The sequence below is a fragment of the Zosterops lateralis genome (assembly GCF_965231275.1).
Source record: "Zosterops lateralis genome assembly, chromosome: 10".
NCBI classification, from domain to species: domain Eukaryota; kingdom Metazoa; phylum Chordata; class Aves; order Passeriformes; family Zosteropidae; genus Zosterops; species Zosterops lateralis.
This window is the reverse complement of record NC_139770.1, coordinates 5,387,742-5,406,646: the sequence shown is the minus strand read 5'-3', so window position 1 is coordinate 5,406,646 and position 18,905 is coordinate 5,387,742. Positions and strand designations below refer to the sequence as shown.

Here is an 18,905-nt window from a genome sequence, read left to right as displayed (position 1 = left end):
TCACACAAAAGGGAGAAGACAGACCTTATTTCATCCCTACGTCTTCTCATGTGATAATAATTCCTAAAATTTTCCTACTGCCTGTAAAGCCAGGCGTTTCACACAGTGCTGAAGTGATATCCGAGTATCCCACAGCCAGTGAGGCTGCATCTCTCACCTTGAGGGACATGATCAGGTAAGAGGAGCTGAGAATTTGTTCCCTGTGCTTTTGTAAATCCATATCTTAATGTGACTGCAAAAAACATTCTGCTGGAACAAGGAGGAACAAGAGTTTCAAAATATCAAAGTTAAAAGCTGATATCTACTATGATTATGCACAGTCCTACTCCAAGGGTATCTGTAGATTAGAAAACAAGGGAAGGCAGGAAATATTTAAACTGCTCAAACTTTCTTTTCTGATTGTTGCTCTGTTTCTCCACTACCTATTTAATCATACATCATCATTATTTATTGGATACATGGCAGATAGGCATTGCATGAAATACAATAGATGTGTATGATTTCTACATAAACAGCATTAGTTTTACTTAGAAAACCCTGCAAACCTTTCACAGGATTTGCAGAAAGTAGTACCAAGTATTCGTACCCATCGCTGGATTCTGCTGTGAACTTTAGAGCTTTTACTGCAATAGGTCCCACTTTAAATAAAATCAGCTCTTTGACCCTTGAAGCTCATTAAAGACCACAAAGCCCAAAGAATCACAAAGACATGGACAAAAATGAAATCCTCCTAAGCTCAGTGCGATGTTAGCTGTGGGTTACCTCAGGGATCAGTGTTAATTTACAAGTGGAAAAACCATTATCATCGACAAAGGTGTATTAATTTTTCATCTTTCAAGCAACCAGCCCTTTTAAACACTGCAATTACTAATGGCTTAGGAATCAGACTAAATAATATACAAAAATAAACAGCCTTTTCAGATAATAGATACTTTCTTTTATACTGGCACATAATACAGAAATTTTTTTTGAGACATCAAAGACAGGCACTGGTGTCAAACTGAAATGTTGATTAGAAAGGTAACAAATGATTAATTGCTGTACTAATATGTGTTCAGGACTTGAAGTCATCACATAATTGGAAAACAGGAGGAAGAAAAACCAGCCAAAATACCAGAACTTCCTTACTTAAAGTGTAACATCACAAATGAAACCTCCAGTAGCAAGGAAATAAATCCAGACAATAACAGTTATGATCTCTCTGGAAATTATTCAGTCATTTGTAAAACACAATCACAGCAGACTGAATTTCAAGATCTAAAGCCAAAATCCATTCCCACTCCTGAGATTAGGATGCCAAATTTTTAACAAAAATGAAACTCTTGGAAGTCAGTTACCCAGATGAGCAAAGAGGAGCTAATCCACTTTGTGCTGACCAAATTCAAAGCAATAAGAGCAGAGCAATGACAAGCAAAAACCAACAACCTAAAACTAAGGCAGAGCAGCAGACATTTGAAAATAAAACTGACTGGTCTTTAGAATAAATTCTCTTCTGTGAATGACCCTTGGCCTATCACACCATTTCAGATGTTGCAGAGTAAACCTTGCACTTATCTAAGTACTCTGAAGTGACTGTTCTGATCTCCATCACACCCCAGGACCCAGCTCCTCCTGTCAGGAGTCTTACCATGCAATATTTGGGTAAAATATGCAGAAAAAACCCCCTAACAATCGTATCGTCTCAAGAGCTGCTGGACTTTATCATGCATGTGACTACTCTGAGAAAAGAGCAGAGTAATTGTTCTTTCCATAAATACAAGGTACCAGAGGGAGACCACACAACTCAACCAACAGCACCAGCACATTCTATTGAATGTATTTGAAACAGTCAAAGGTAACTTTTTCATTTTCTAATTCATTATCTGGAAAAGAAATACTGGAGGTACTTGAATGACACCCATTCCACTTCTCAAAACCACAATGAAGCTCAAAACAAACAGGTAAAAAGACGTTTCCATCACGTCCTTCACTTCTTCAAAACATGAAAAAATCATGGTACTTAAAAGTTAATCTCTTTCATTCCAATAGCAAACCCTACCCTCTATACCTTAATTAAAAAAAAAAATAAATAATAAAAAATTACCTGTCTATGAATTAAAGACATTTCAGTGTTATTCACAAAAACAAAACAAACATAACAAAACAAAAAGAAACCCACAAAACAATAAACTCTTCTGCCTGGACATCTGAGCAATAGGAATACCTGTTTCATGCAGCATGACAGCAGGCTCTTCCAGAAAATACCTGCAATATCTTTATATCTCATCCCCAGAATACAAACCTTTATATTTGACAGAGAAAATTTAAAAATACTTGTTGTCTCTCTTCTGCCCTTTTTTTTTTTTTTTTTTTTTGCCTTTTTAAAGTACATTCTCACACATAATATGAATTGCATTGCAGATAGCAGGGATTAGTGGAAAGCTGAAAGCTTCTTACCAAGTACCCCAAGGCGATAGTTGACTGTGATGACTATCACATTCCCATAACTTGCTAGAACACTGCCATCATATAAATTTCCAGTGCCTTCCATGTAGGACCCTCCGTGAATATACACCATCACAGGCTTAGGTCCCCCACTGTCCCGAATGTCTGGAAAAAATATTAAGACACATTTTATCTCAAGAAAGCACCAAAGAAGATACATGCAATATTTTAATTTTTTTAAATTTTTTTCTTTTTTTTAGTGAGGTTATTTTTTTTTATCCAAGTGTTTCTCAAGCAACATCTTTTAGATAAGGAAAAGGGCAGGTGGGCACAAATGTTTCTTTGTGGCTTGGTTGTAACTAAAATTCCTGGTTTTGAAGCACTCTGAAAAGCAGAAAGGAACTGAAAATGGTAACACATTTGTTCAAATGGGGTGAGGCATTGCTCTGGTTCTGACCCTGCTGGATTGGGGTGTCTTCTATTTAATGTCTACTAACATTAGAGTGAGCTCATTTTGGCTGAACACTTCTAAAAGCTCAGTGCAACCCTCTGTTCACTTACTTAAGGGATTTCTAACATATAAAGATGAACAAGATTCCTGCTTGTACATAAAAGTGTTGATTTCTTCCAGCCCACTAATTTGTAAAAGGGGTGTACAAACAGCTGTCTTTGGATGGGTCTGAAGTTTGAGTTCAAAAAGTACTTGAGAGTTGTTTAGCACTTAGACCTTGGATTAAGATCATTGCTAACTTGGGTAGCCTGAAGGTTAAAGCGCATGGGTACTTCTTTAGTTTCCTAAATCGTGAAAAAAACTGAATATTGGCAAAAAATAACTGCCTGGAACAACACTGAAAAATCTCCACCCTGTATTCAAAACAATTGCGAGATTCTCAAAAGTGACATCAAAGGCAGGGAACAGTTTTAAAACGTTAGAAGCTCTGCCATTCTCCCCGACAGCAAAATTAGATATTGTCACACTGTTTTGAGTTTTGATTTAGGTATCCCTCCACCCTCAAACAGTCCTATTTGCAAACTGGTGCATTTACTCAGAATAAAATTTTGCATATATGAACAGTGCTACTCCTCTTAAGGAGAGTTGTTCCTGAGTACCAATTCAAAACAGTTAGTATGGGCTGATATGTTTTTAAAAGTTGGGGGTTTTCTGTTGGACAGGAAATAAATTAGCTTAAGTGTTAATTTAAACTCTTACATCTGATTGAACTGCATTTTGTTCTGATTTACTGGGTGCCTGGGTCTCTTCCACCACCCAAATCATAACATGGCATAATAGCCCCTCAAAATCCGGAAAGACGAAAGCAAGAGAGCATAGGAAAATTTCCCAGTGAGGAACTGCTCTGAATATTCTGATTCAAACCCACTTTTTTTTGTCATTATCACAGTATTCAAGTGACTTCTCTGATTGCTTTCTTCAGGGTTTGAAGGAACCTCAGATGTATTGTTTATTCCTTTGATTTGGAAGGATCTTAGTTAAGAAGCTTTCAAGGGAGCTCTCTGCAGAGCTGCTGGAATTGTTTCTGAAGGGATGTGAGGAGTAGGTGGGGGCAGTTACATTAAAATCCTGCTTTTGGAATTCACTGAAAAACATCAGCACAGATGTTTCTGTTTATAAAAAGCCAACTGCAACTATTATTTTGGTATTGATTCTGATTTGAAGAAAATGCCAGGACAGTCAAGATCAGAAATTGGATCTTCAATAGTGGAAGTAGTAGAACAATCACTTATTCAAGACCAAAAAGATAATGAAAGGTTGTGCATGAAATTGCTTGTATTGCTCTCCTTGATTGAGCCTTTAGTGAGGGCTTTCCAACATGCAACTTTCAGAGTGTAAAGCTACAGAGATTATTTATCTTCACTGTCCATAGGATGGAGTGATGAGCTTCTCAGGTTTAAAATCTACACTGAAGAAAAAGTCTCTCCAAATTCATATACTGTTTTTAGTAGATGTTTTGTTCTTAGTCTATGCTGCCTTTTTTTTTTTTTTTTTTGATACAAATATGGAAGCGATAATAAATTATTAATCTGAAATCACTGTGTGACTGTTCCCAGCAGAAATTGTACACAGTTAATTGTATGCTTGATGGTAACACAGGGGGAGACTGTCTCAGAATTCCTCTTTAATTAAAATTACATAGAATTACAGAGCACCAACTGTGAACAGCAATGAAATGTTGGTAGCACTGGCCTGTATATCTGGAAAATATTGGAATATTTAGAAAAGAATGGCTGTTCTTTATCTGAGAAAGGAAGCACATATTCATGAATAAAATCTCATATACAAGGAAGTTATTATTTAAGTAATTTCTGTCTCTACAATACTGTTATTTTCTACTACTAATATCCTTGTAAAGATTACAGATCAGATAGATAAGGGAAGGCCAATTTTCAGCTCTGCTTCTGTGCCATGTCAGAGCAAATGACATGCACAATGAATTTTCCTCATGCTGCTTTGCCAAAGTCATCAGTCCTCAGAGGAATCCCTCCTACAAAAGGAAAACTGTGCATCTGAGTGTCTTGGGCAGTCCTGGAGACATCAGTCAGGGTGTGCAGCACTCAGCTCACGCTGGTGGGACTGTGGGCTGTGGATTAGACAATTTTCATGGTAAAAAGAAAGATCACTGCATTTTGGTCAGAGGTTTCATATCAATTGCAGTCTATGGCCAGGGATATTTGAAAGGTGCAAGTATTCAGCTGGGAGAGTGTTGTTTGAGTACATTTTTTATTAGCAACTGAGGTTATTGAATGATAATATTGAAGGAAAAGAGCAAAACAATCACACTGTAATCAAGAAAGTTGTAATGAAGTTTCTCTATGAAAACTCGAATCCCTTAAAATGAAACTGAAGGAAGAATTAAGATAATACAGTGTGAGGACAGCACTTTATGTGCTGGTACAAAAGTGGCAGAAAGATGCACTTTTCAAAAGTGATTATTGAAGTTATGTGCCCAACCCATTGAAGTGAATAATTGACATTTTTGGTACCCAGGCACTTTTCAAAACCTGACCATAAATGATACATCTTTCATTTATTCCTACAGTCTGGTGGTGCAAGTCCATGCCTATGTGCTGGAGGACACTGTAGTTACACTTTCATATGCAGATTAATAATTATTCATGGATGCAGATTTAGAGTTATTTGTGTTTGTAGCTCACAAACTTTAGGTGTAAATGTGGCACTTCTGCCATGGGTAAATTTATAGACTGATTTAATTTAGTTGTGTTCTGCACTTTTGTTGCTTTCTATTAAGTGTTGCTTTAATTAAAAATGGACACATTCATCTTTTCAAAGACATATGCAAGAATAATACTGTTAAAAATCCTTCTCAAATTCAATTCAATTCTGGTTTCAGTCACACAGAAGATAATTTTTGAATGCTGTGATTTGTTTGGCTTTAAATTGCTAGTTCATAAAACATCTAAGTAGATCTTACTGTACAGCAGAGAATAAACCTTATTTATATTACATATATATTAACTCTCTTGTAATTATTTCTATTATCGCTTCTCTTCTGTACCTTTCTACTGTTTGTTGCATCAACTTTTTATGTCTGTTCTTAATTATGTTACGGAAAATTCGGAATAGGGCTGACTTTTATTCTATGTTTGTTACATCACACAACAGGGAACCAGGTCTGACTGTGAATATCAGTCACAATTGTCATATATAAGAAAACATAATTATAGATTCAATCATTCCAAACTGCTGGGAATTGGCCACATGACTTAACAAGCAGAATTTGCAGGGAACAGCCAAAATGGGAAAGGAAAAAAGCCTACCTGGAGACAACTTCACACAAAAAGATAATTAGTTTAGCACTGACGTCTTCAGCATTGCTTTTCTAGATGGCACAAAAACTTGTGACAGCTTGGTGAGTAAATCTTGGGTTTTGAACATAAAACAGCACTAGAACAGTAGAAAACTTTTAGGTTGGTTGGTGCAAAATGTGTGTGCACCCTCCATAGAATGTTATGTGGATATGTGCATATGTGTGTAACTCTTCCATAAGCTTTTGTAGAAGATGTTTAAGTAGAGCACGGTATCAATCATTGCTATTCTTAATAATTTTAAAGCCTTTTAACAGCATTTGGCCTTTCAGTTCAAATCCATCAGATGCCTTATAGATGCATTACCATCTAATAAACTAGTGCACTTAGTCCTAATATGTAAACAACCATTAATGCCACCTTTTTAAAATGAGATATAAAACTAGATGTCCTGAGACTATTAAAGTAACCATTGAGCTTCTGTGAGGAGTTTCAGCTATGTTTTCTATTTTAAAGTACAGCCTTCATCCATCAGGCTTCAGACAAATAGAATTCTCTCCCTTTGTTTGTTTTCCTATCTGTCAAACCAAGGGATCATTTTGTGCACTCTCAAACCCTTAACTACCTCTACCTGAAAATTATTTGAGATCCTGATGGAGGACTATATGAATGTTATCCTAGCATGAAAAAGGCCAAAGCTTTTACAGGTAAACATCTGGAGCAGATTCCCATTAGAGTAGGACCTCAATAGCCAGGTAGGCAGTCATTTTAAATTATTAAAGGGTGATGGTTAGAAATGCAAAAGCTGACAGACTCTTCACTGTACAAGCAATGCTTGGCAGTGCTGAAAGTAAAATGAAGCCCTAAAGAGGTACTTAAATTAAAGGTCTGTCAGAATTTTATCATGCATGTTTTCAAGTATTAATAACATCACCACAAAAAATTTGACACAATTTGAACTGAGAGTCTGTGTGTAAAGGGAAAATATAATCAGCACAATTTAATGTGCAAGTGGCATCAGGAGCTGTACTTTGGAGAGGAAATCACAGAGCTAACATGGATGGGTGACAGGAGGAACAGGAATCATGAGTTTGGCTGTGTGCATCAGTCAACAGGCTCACCCAAAGTGGTCAGATCTGTGCCACCCCAGCCTGGCTGGCTCTCATTAAAGGCTATAAATTAAGGCTGGAGCATGTGGTTGCTTTGCAGGGCAGACAAATGTGTTTTGCTGTTTGCTGATCTCCCAAGTCCAAATTGTGCAACCAGTGCCAGACAGAAAGGGTTTTGCTGCCCCTCTTTCTTACCATGACAGCTGAAGGCAGATGAAATGCCAAACTTGGCATCCCAGAATATTTTAGTACCAAATGATAGGGTGATAGGGGCTTTTGGAGAGCCTCAGCTCTGCAGTGGGCTCCTTTGCACCAGTGACACTGCAGTCTGTTAAGCATAAGAAGGGATTTGCAGATGAATTCTGCATCATTAGCAACTTAAAATTTGAGTGGATTTTTGGCTTTTTTGATTTAAAACATGCTCTGGACCAAGAACTTCCTTCTGTCAATGAAGTTCAATAGCCCATACAAGACAGAGCACCAGACTAAATGATCAGAATCATCACAGTTACAGCCTGTGAGCAAACAGCAACATCTGTTCCTAATCTGTCTCCTTTTCCACAGGAGAAATTGGGAGGGAGGAGGGAAGAGCAGAAGCATCTATCAACTGCAGCGCAGACCCCACTTCTGAGGCATGTACTCTCAGCAACAGACATGGTGTCTGCATTCCTCAGACCCAGCATCTGTATTCCTCCCTTCTAAAAACGGCACAGCAGCATTCCTGTAGTGCAGAGGGAGACTGTGAGGCTGAATATGTTAAAAACCAAGAGATGCTCAAAGAGCACTGGGGACTAAATGAGGATTTAGGATTGACAGATCGATGTGCCAGGAAATGTGTGTGTGACAGAGCAGTGGATGAGAATTCATTTGTGAGCAATCCTTCATGGATATTTCATACAACACTAACTACTTACAAGTCCAGTCCTGATCCCAGAGTACGTTGGCTGGGTGAGGATTTGTGCTGCCATGTTTTTAGGCCATGCTTAGGATTTTAATGGATCTTATGTACTAAAGGTGCATAGGAGTCATTGTTTTTTGCTACAGCCAAACTAAAGTTAAATTATTACCTGATCAAAATTAAGACTAAGACAGTAAGATTAAAATATTTAACCCTTTAAAGCTAAGCCTTGTTTCCAGACTGGGGAAGGTACACTTTGTGTAGCTGGAAGGGAAATCTTGCATCTACACTAGGTACTGCATACCTGCAGGCCAGCAAATGGAAAAATCCACCACTGCAATAAAGAGGGAAAGCCCCAGTGTTCACTGGTTGCAAGTGTTTTTGCCACTCTTGTTTTTGGTGCCTGCTCAAGTAGTTTAATATTTACTGAAAACAGGTAAACAATAGAAATGTAGAAATGGAAGGGTTAAACAGAAAGAATAGTGTATCCAGACTGGGGAAAAAAGGCATTCGTATTACCTCTGACTTTTCACACTCATAGAATTTGAAAACACCTCCATTTTTTAAACAGCAAATTTGCAGATCATTAGCTGGTAATGTGCACTACTGCCTTTGGGTCTTTTGAAAACAAAAATGAAAAATGATCTAATTAAGCCTGGTCTACTGGTTGCAGCACATACCAGAGATCCAAATTTGATTACTGACTCCAGTGCTTGTCCTGGCAAGGTCTGGACCACAATACTGTGGCAGTGGCATGCAGCAGCTGATGGGAGTGAGATTATTGAACAGTATTTTAAAATAAAGTCTTCTAATCAAACTCAGATATTTGAGTGGCACAACACAAAATGCTCTCCAGACGTTTACTATGAGAATCTGCTATGGAAGATCTTTGTTCAGAAAGATATAATACAATATATCTATACAAATTGACATGAGATCTCTGGATTTTTTGATGTAGAGACCATCCTGAGAATTAAGAAATCACTGGGGATTGTTTCTATAACATGGGCTCTATGGATATCTGATAACAGTTGTTTTGCACCATGTACAGCCCAGTCTCCCTAATGCTCCAATTTCATCATTCATTGTTTAATTTTTTTTTTCCCACAGCTATTTGTTTGAAGGATTTTACATTGTCTAAAATCTACCAGACTACAGAAGACTTTGAAGGACAGGTTAGCAGAAAACTAGCCAGCTGAGGTGACCTTTTGCTTGGCCTCTCTCTTTCCTAGTACTCATACCCAAACACTAAGTTCAGTAAGTTTGTGAACTCTCCAGTTCTGCACATGCCACAAGTGCTAGAGTTTCAATACAGAAGAGCAGGTTCACAAAAATGCAGGACATCTGATCCTGCTCCTCCTCTGGGAAATGCAGGGTCTCAGCAGACAGGGCTCTTCTATCAAGCCAGCAGACATCCCAGCAGTCTTGAGTGTCTAGTGATCATAAAAATTTAAATTTTCTCTGTCTCTCTGTGCCTCTCGGAAGCAGTAAAAGTCTAATTACTGCCTGCACTCTTCTATTGGCATGGAAAGGAGAACAAAACTGTCACTTGTACGCCAGAGAAAATTAATCCCAGTCTTATAAATTACAGAGATTTATTAGTGTTGTAAATGTGCTTCTTCCCCTCTAGTTTGACTGCTGTGTTCTTACAGCCCTTCTCTCTCCTGCAATTGTCAGAGAGGGAGACAGGTTTTCCCTGACATGGACACTTGTTCTCAGCAGACTGAGATTCCTCCTCTGAGCCCACCTACTAAAGCATTTTCTGACAGCAACCACTCTCTGTTGAATTTCAGTAAACTGAGGAGTCTCTTTTAAGTCTGTCTAAGCAGAGAAGGACTCAACAAACCTGATATCATCAGCATCTGTCTTGGCCATTATACAGCAATTTAGGAGAGCTATTAAGGCCCATTGGGTGAATAGCCCAAATTTCAAATGGTTTCTTAAAACATATTGTTAAAACAAGGCAGAGTAATTTTTGTAATGGCTAATTCACTGGCATAGATCTTTGAGATTTCATAAAAATGTCCCTTGCAATATTCTGTCATAGACTCACGTAAAAATGTCCTGACTTCATAAAGCCAGGAGGACCCGAATTGTCATAATCAGCTCTGAATAACACATGGCCTGATTTCAGCTGGGATAGAGTTCCTTTGTGCACTTAGGGTGAGAATAATGTTGATAACACACAGATTTTTTTAGTTGTTGGTGAGCAGTGCTCACACTAAGGCAAGGAGTTTTCAGCTCCTCATTCCTCCAGCAATAAGCCGGAGGTGCAGAAGAGGTTAGGAGGGGACAGAGCCAGGACAGCTGAGCCCAACAGGCCAAAGGGATATTCCAGATATTCCATGTCCTATGGCATCATGCTCACCATGGAACCTGCGGGTCATTGCTCAGGAGCTGCTGAGCATCAGCCATGGGCCACAAGCAATTGCTCTGTGCTCCATGTGTTTGGTGTATCCTCATTTTTTTTTTATCAGGATTATTGTGATAAAAAACTGTTTCATTTCATTTCTGTCATATCGAACTGTCTTTATCTCCATTAATAATTTTACTTTTATGTTTCCTTCCCCAGTTCTCTCCCCCAGGGAGGAGTGAGTGACTGGCCCTGTGCTGTTTAGCTGCCTGCTGGCTTAAACCACCACAGGAGAGCTTTCAAAGGAGATTTTCAATTTATCAAAATCATCAAATCTTGCAAATTTTGGCCCAGCTGGTGGGCTTTCATTCATATGCTTAACGTACAGGATCATAAATCAGTCATAAATTTGGGACAAAATCTCTGTTCAATTATTGGATAGGAAGTTAAATGCTCAAATTTGCCTTCCTTAATCTTTTCTGAAAAGACTGTGTGCTTCTGTTCAAGTTAAGTAGTTGATGTTCTGTGCGATGAAAAACTTCTTTAATTAAGAGCCTTTCAGTCTACAAGTTAAGTTTCACCTCAGTATCTGGACAACTTCCCTCTGCCACCCCAAATATTAAGAGAGAAGCAACTCTACCAGTCCTCTGTGGTAATTTGTTTTACTCATTGACCATCAGCCATCCAAAGTGTGTGTGTGTTTAAGATGCAGAACTCTGAAGCATCTACTTGAAGGGATGAGAGTGCTCAGGAAAAGAGCCCCTTGTTACCATTTTCATAGCCCTGAAAAAATATCAAATCTGCATAGCTTCATGATCAACAGACCTAATTTATGAACAGAATAATATGCTTGACATTTCAAACTTTTGATTTTACTTGGTAATAAGAGTTTTCCAAGGGTCAGCTCAGGCAGATCAGCATCTTTGTATGCTTGCAGAGAACAGACGAGTTCGGGTTCTTTTAATTTTAGTTTAGCTCCACAGAGCTTCACCAACAGGCAATGCTGCCTCTCTTCTAGAGGGAGGTGGGGTAGCTTTAATTAATTTATATTTTTTTCATGGCAGCATAAATGCAGATGGGTTGGCATTTGGGGGGAAATTCTGTTGCTTAAGAGACACTTTTAAAGAGTTTTCTGAATTTTTCCTTTTATAAACATAACATTTTCTATGTTTATCAAACTGAGATCAGTCAGTGAAAAAAAAAAAAAAAAGAAACATCTTTGTACTTGGTGAAATACATAGGGTTAGAAAACATGCAAAAAGGTGTACAGAGAAACTTTAAAAGAGTGTTAGTTTAAATAGTATGGACAAAATTCAGTCAAAAGGTGGGATGCAACATATCAAAATTCCATTTCAAGAAAACAAAACCCCTCCTTTTTAAATATTGTTACTGTTTCGTAGCAAAACGTAGAACTTAACAACATTCTTTCTTTTAAAAAAATTAAAAATATATATGTATAACAACAAGCAAGAAGACAAAACACATCAAAAATGGGAATTAAAAAAAAAAAAAAACTCTTCAAAAGAAGACAAGAAGTCAAAAAAAGAGGGGAGAAAAAAGATTTTCAGGGATCCTTGTCATGCAAATCAGTTTGGCGGCAAAAAATACCTTCATCTTCAGCACCGTCATTATCACCTAAATCATCTGTCTGTTTCTTTGTAAGGGGACCTAGGATTAAGAACGGAGAAAATGGAGGAAAAAAGACAATTCAAGAATATACAAGACTGAGGAAAAAAAACAGTGAATATTAAATTCCCACGGACGTTTCAAGAAAAACATTTGCAGGGAGGGAAATCTTAGTTTATAACAACCCATTTTTCATTAAGTTTTTCAAACGTTACAGCAGAACCTTCCCTAGGGGGGTATGGCTATTAGAAACGTCAAGCACAAGAATCAGAGAGTGCCCAGTGCTTTATTGTTTTTAAATGAAGAATCAAAGCTTGTTTACTAAAAGCATACCCCGCCATAGACTGTATTTATCCACTTCATTTAATTGTTATTTTTTTTTCCCTGTTGCTGTTATTAGGAATAGCAGAGAGAAGAACTGCCAAATTACCTCTTGCATTCGATGCAATAAGGTGGTTAATAAAAGTCTTGACAGTTGGTTAAAATGAGATTTTTTTCTGTCAAATGCTAATTCACATTTCTAAATTCAACCATTTGAGCTCATGCTTTATATAAAGATAAGCACAGGTTTAATTTTGGGGGTGGTTTTTTTTGACACATTCATCACATTCTCTTTTAAATAGAACTGTAGATACCCTTGAAACCTTTGACTACCTGCTGAGATATTTGTAAAGAAACATGAAAATCTATATGCAAACCAGAAACAGGAGTGAAATCCCAGACCAGCTGAAGACAACGACTTTTGCCATTGATTTCAATGGGGCCAGAGTTTCATGGAAAAAGTTGTATTGAATTGAAATTTTAGCTTGGGCAAAGCATCCAGGTTCATAATTCCTTATGTCCATAAAAGGATGATGAGACAAAATTCTTTTATGCCCAACACCTGTATTATTTACAAGTTATTTATAGATTTATCATATTTTCCAATGGGAAAAATGCCCACTCCTTTACTGAGTAATAAAAAATATACACCAGAAGGAAAGTCAAAGGCCACTCTGGAAATATTTCCATGTCATATATTTTACACACTTACGCACAAACAAAAGACAGTTGGAACTCAGCATTATCTTTCCTTTTTTTTTTTTCAGAGCTCTCTCATTTCCATGACATTCTGTAATTTGCATGCGAAAAAGCAATCAGTACGAACACAGGGCTAAGTAACAAAAAAAGAAAAAGCCAGCCAAGCACAGAGTAGAAAACAAGAACTTCCTCATGCATAAAATAGCAATAGACAAAAACAACAACAAAAAGAGAGATGAACAGTATGTGTTGATATTTGCAGTAGATGTAGGCAAGAGACATGCATTAAATCTAAGCACTGTGGAGTATTAAAACATTTGTATTTTAAAAGCTCTCTGTTATTTTACAGGATATTAGTCATTCAGCATTAAACTCGTCATTTATAGGCAAAATACCATGTATTTGAGTGATGCATTTCTTAAAAGAAAAATCATAAAATGCTTTTACCAGGTGCATGGATTTAAGAAACAGAAAAAAAACCATGAAGTACCATGAGGCTTTAACTGTGAATGTAGGAACTGGACCGTATCATTGAAAACCAAAGCTCAATACCTTAATTCCTGCATCAGTCAGCAGAATAGTTTTTAACTCATTCTAAATACAGAACACTAGAATTATACATCATAAATAAAACACAAGCATTTTCATAATCACACCTGTAACAATCCCTCTGTTCAGTGGAAAGCCTCAGTGATGTGAGTTTTTCCTACTACAAGCCCTGGATATAAACTTTGCAATATTTGGTATGTGAATATTGTGCCCTGATCCAAACACACACATTCAAATATCTCTCTGGCCAGCATTTGCATACCATAACAACTTTACTTCTAAAAGAATAAAATCAGAAAAAAAAAAACCAAACCAAAAACTCTGTATGCAAAGAATGACAATAATTTCATGATGGCTTTTCAGCATAGAGATCAGGAAGAATGAATTTAAGAATGGTAAGAGCTGTGTACTTCAGAATGGAGATCCAGACACAGGCAAGGATATATAGATTTATACACACGCACACACATGTTCTTAGTAACTTCTTATACTTTAAATTTTAAAAGTCACCCGAAAGGGACAAAGTGGCATCTGGAAGGGCAAACAACACACATTTCTCCAAATAACTTGCATAGAGATGAGCAATTTATTTTGCAGATGAAACCAAAACAATGTATGTTACATTTTCTTTAATAGCTGGCCTTTGGCAGGTGTTTTGTGTAGAGCAGGGTTCCAGATCTCTACTTCAATTACAAAGTGGATCAACCATCTCAATGTAAATATCTGGTCTCATACCATTTCTGGTTTTACAATGTGGGGGGCAGGCTGACTGGGGCTAGCTTTAAAAATAACCTGGATAATTTTCATGCTTACACAGTGCTGAACTTCTCTGAAAAACATTATATATATATAAAAAAAAAATTAGACCATCTTCCTTAAAATCATTGAATTGTTTAGGTTGGAAAAGAGCCTTAAGATGGAGCCCAGGAATTAACTCAGCCCTGCCAAGGCCACCACTAAGCCGCGTCCCCATGAGCCACACTCACACATCTCCTCAACACCTCCAGGGATGGTGACTCAACCAGCTCCCTGGGCAGCCTGTTCCACTGCTTGACAACTCCTTTTTGCAAAGGGGCTGACCTATTTTTAAGCTGCCATAAATTAAACATGTATTTTAATTTAGATCTGTTTCACAATAGCAGGGCTCTGCTGGCCACCTCCCCTGAGCAGGAGGACTCTTCCCTGTGGAGACACGTGGCACAGCCACCAGGCACCACTCACAGGGACCTGAGAAACTAAGAAATTATTTCTCCCACAAGTTCACTCCAGTCTGCAAATATAATGGATGACATTTATTAAACCTTCAGAGAGATTTCCTGCTTCCTGGAACTAGAATGCTCCGAGTCCAAGAAACCAAAGAGGAGCTTGGCCCTCACGTAGGAGCCATGAACCTCCTCATATTTTATCTAAACACACACAGGGGTGCTGAGAAGCTTCATTTATATTGTTTTAATTGCTGGGCAATCCCTAAAAGAAGCATCAGCTCAAGACCCAGTGTGCACAGGGCTGTCTAAGAGGGCAACATCAAGGGGTTCAGCCTGGAGTACCCTGAGAGGAGGCAGAGCTGTGCTCTAATCTGAGCTGCCTGTTTCATCTACAGGTGCTGAAGACACTTTCTGAAGTCGTGAAAAAAAATGGTATTAAGAGAAGATCTGGATTAGAATTCCACCCCTTTTCAGCAATAGCTCTCATTCTAAAATCAGTAAGAAATGGCTTTTGCTTCTGATTCTCCAGATAAGTGATTACTCTGACTAACAGCCTCGCTGTGTCGGGATGATCATAAAGAAAGATTGATGTTTTGAGTCCTCACACAGGAAAACAGGCTGAAATCACAAGCAGGTAAGCAGAATAAAAAAACTTATGGCAAGAACCGACGAAATGTAGCAGCAATAGCCTTTTTTAGTAAAAATAAATCAGAACTAAAATTGCCTACTAGGTGTATAATTTTTAGATGTTTTCTGCAGCTTTCAATTAATATTCTACAGATAGTTTATGATTTTGTAAATTAAATGTATCCTCCAACTGGGTTTATTTCTTTAGAACTGACTGTTCATTCAATATATGATTTTTTAGGGCTCTTCCATCATTTTTATATTCTTTTCAGGTAACAGAAACTAATTTTAAGAGTGTTAATACTAAGACATAATAGACTATGAGCCAATGAAACAAAAAGGAATATTTTATAAAACTATGATTGCCAGAAGTCTTTTGTCCCCAGTTACTTTTCACTGTTGTTCTACTGTAGCCTTCTCTTCACCTTTTGTAAGGCCCAATTAATCTTACTTTTTTGAGCATTTCACTTTCAACAATGGGCATCCATTACAAAAAAGAAGATTTTACTGTGTTTAACTCATAAACCTTCAAACAGATAGTGCTGCCTTACTGTGCCAGCCTAAATTTTAGCTAAAGTTTATGTAATAAATATTAAATATCAACAAAGTAATCAGGTACTATAACTAATGGGGGGGAAAGAGGATACTAAAGCCTCCAAAATGCTGATGCAAACATGATTTACTTACCAAAAGTCTCTCTAAGGTTTAGTCTCATTTAGTCTCATGTTGGTGCATACCCATAACTCTCATTAATGCTAATGGGAAATTAGACCCCTAAGTCACTTTAAAAAGGGGAAAAAAGTGATTACTGCATTTTATGTTTCCTAAAGGCAAGGAATAGTCTCACTACAAAAGCTAAAGAAACTCTGTGTGCAGGAGGCACTCCTAACGAAGCCCAGACTCATTTAATTTAAAAATAGTTCTTGCATTATTTAAATTACTATTCAAATATTTATTCTGTTTGTATTGCAATCAGTGCTAACATGATGCATTTTTAGATCTTGACAGTGTGCTTACAGATGCTTTTCCTTTGCTCAGAAGAAGAGAAATAACACACCTCCTGTCCAGTTAGCTAAAGAGTAATTATGCACTCAGAAATAATTAAATCCAGCCATATTAATTCTGGTTTTTATCATTCCCTTTGATGAAGGACTAAGGTACTTTAGCTCCCAAATACATTAAAGCTGATTATAAATTCTCTCTTTATGGGCTGGATTCGGCAGGAATTATCCATGGCCTTTCGGACCGCAGGAGTGTGGGAGGCACGGCAGCCCTGGATGTCATTAGCTCTTTGGCCTGGGAAAGCTATTCATCATCAAATAGAGTCATGCTGCAAGTTGACACCATTTTGTAAAACAACAGTGCAAATCCTCTAAACTTAATAAATCAGGGCTGATGTGTACAGCCATTGTTGGGGCCAGAATGTTCTCCTGCGGTTATGAGGAAAGTGGGGAAGAGAAAAGGACCTTTTGCATTAGGTTAAGCAGGCTCCATGGATCCAGCAATTTAGAAATCACCACAGCAATAATTATTCTTTGAGGTAAGGTGTCTGCTTGATGGAAAGGGGAAGAGATAAGGCTGAGGCTGACTGCTGAAATTATGCTTGTAGAAAAAAAAAAAAATCCACCAGGAGGGTTGCAATGCTGTGGAATGTGATATTACATATTTATCTTCAAACTTATCTAAGTGCCCCCAACCAGCTACTTCTTCTTCATTAGCCCATTTCTTAATTAAGCATTGAAAATCTGTGAAGTGAAATTACCTCATCTTTTTAGACCCTACCTTTGGTTCCAAATATAAAAGAATCAATTCTTTGTTATTTCTACCATCATTTTTGTGCAACAGATTCTCCAACTGAAAAAAAACCCTCCAAAACTTGTGCTGAATTATCATTGTCTAGCAGATGTCAGCTGAGGCACAATAACATGTTGTACCTATCTCCAGTTTTTAATTTAAAAGAAATTAATGAAGGGTTATAATTAACAATCTTCACACCTCAGCTTTTTCTGTGAATAAAAGTCAACTACTGATATGCTGAGATTGAAATATAACTCTCTCTATAGATGCATATATATAAATGTAATGACAGAAGAGAAAGTTACAGCACAATAGTTATCTGATGAATAATTTTATAAAGTCATCTTTCACTTGAAAATTAGAAAGCGCTCAACAAAAAATAAAAGAACTAGGATTCCTTAGAAAAGATAAATTTGGAGGGTACAAAAGGCAGCTGGGTCTGAGAAACACTTAAATGAAGAAAATATCTCATTTTGTCATACTTTGCTGCAACAGACAAAACAATCTTTTTATTTCTTTTTTATTTCCCTTTTTACTGTCCTGATTTCATCACACATTCACTCCTTGTTATTCACACACACCCCCACTGATTAAATTCCTTTTATTTCCATATTGCACTTATTTGTAATATTCATACTTATCAGCAGGGCAAAGCCCTGGCCGACTTTGCTTTTTGATGGCAACATTTGCATTCATGTTTTAACAACAAATGATGGCACAAACCTCAGTAGTTTCACATCTCACTACCTGATTTGTGATGACAATCAAGCTCTGTAATTAGAGCTGCAAGTAACTCAAATTTGCATCTGCAAGTGAGTGACAGGTACAAATTGAACCCACAAAAGGGTTGCCAACTTTCTTTGAAAATTTACATGTATAAATGCTTTGTCACTAAAGAAGCTATTCTGACACTTCAAGACTAACTCCTGCTGTGCCTTTTATAACAGCATATTGCTGAAGTGTCACACAGAAAGAATATCTAATCCCAAACCTTTTTATTCACAAGATTAATCACACTGGCTGGATCTTGATTTCCCTTAAATCTGAAGGAGTTTCATTACTGCATGCTAGATATGTGTGAATTTAAATAAGATTAGAATCTGGGAATGTAGGGAGAGTTTCACTCTTTCGCTTCCTATTTTAGACACAGCCTGGAATTCTCTCCATTCTCAGAGGCACAGGAACTTTATATCCCATTCCCTTCAAAATAGGTCACTCTATAAATCCAATTCCATTTCTAGGAATGGGTATTGCCTTGCATGGAGCCATGCAGCGTTCCAGGGAAAGCAGGCAGGGTCAGTGCAGATGGGTGGGTGAGAGAGGCACATCCACACAGGGGGCAAGGTCAGCCCTGGAGATATCCCTGCTCATCCTGACAGGCCTGGGGTGAACACACAGCTCGTGTCTAGGGTGGATCTAGGACAGGGGAGAAGATATTCAGTGGAAGAGCCAAAATCCTGGGAGTTATCCTACACATCCTAATTTCTGAGACACTACGACTTTGGCTCTAGCCA

At 37.6% G+C, this 18,905-nt stretch overlaps 1 protein-coding gene across 6 annotated transcripts in view; it reads right to left on the bottom strand.

The window, feature by feature from the left end:
• The window catches only part of NLGN1 (neuroligin 1), a gene marked incomplete at its 5' end in the record, with an annotated part of 299,543 nt that overhangs the window by 186,942 nt on the left and 93,696 nt on the right, over nt 1–18,905 (bottom strand). For 4 of the 6 annotated variants that reach the window (XM_083868556.1, XM_083868557.1, XM_083868558.1 and 1 more), the window contains 2 exons: nt 2,437–2,589; nt 12,176–12,235. In XM_083868556.1, coding sequence (XP_083724682.1) covers nt 2,437–2,589; nt 12,176–12,235 — 213 coding nt within the window. The remainder of the gene's footprint in view (nt 1–2,436; nt 2,590–12,175; nt 12,236–18,905) is intronic. The other 2 variants (XM_083868559.1, XM_083868560.1) reach the window with 1 other exon arrangement.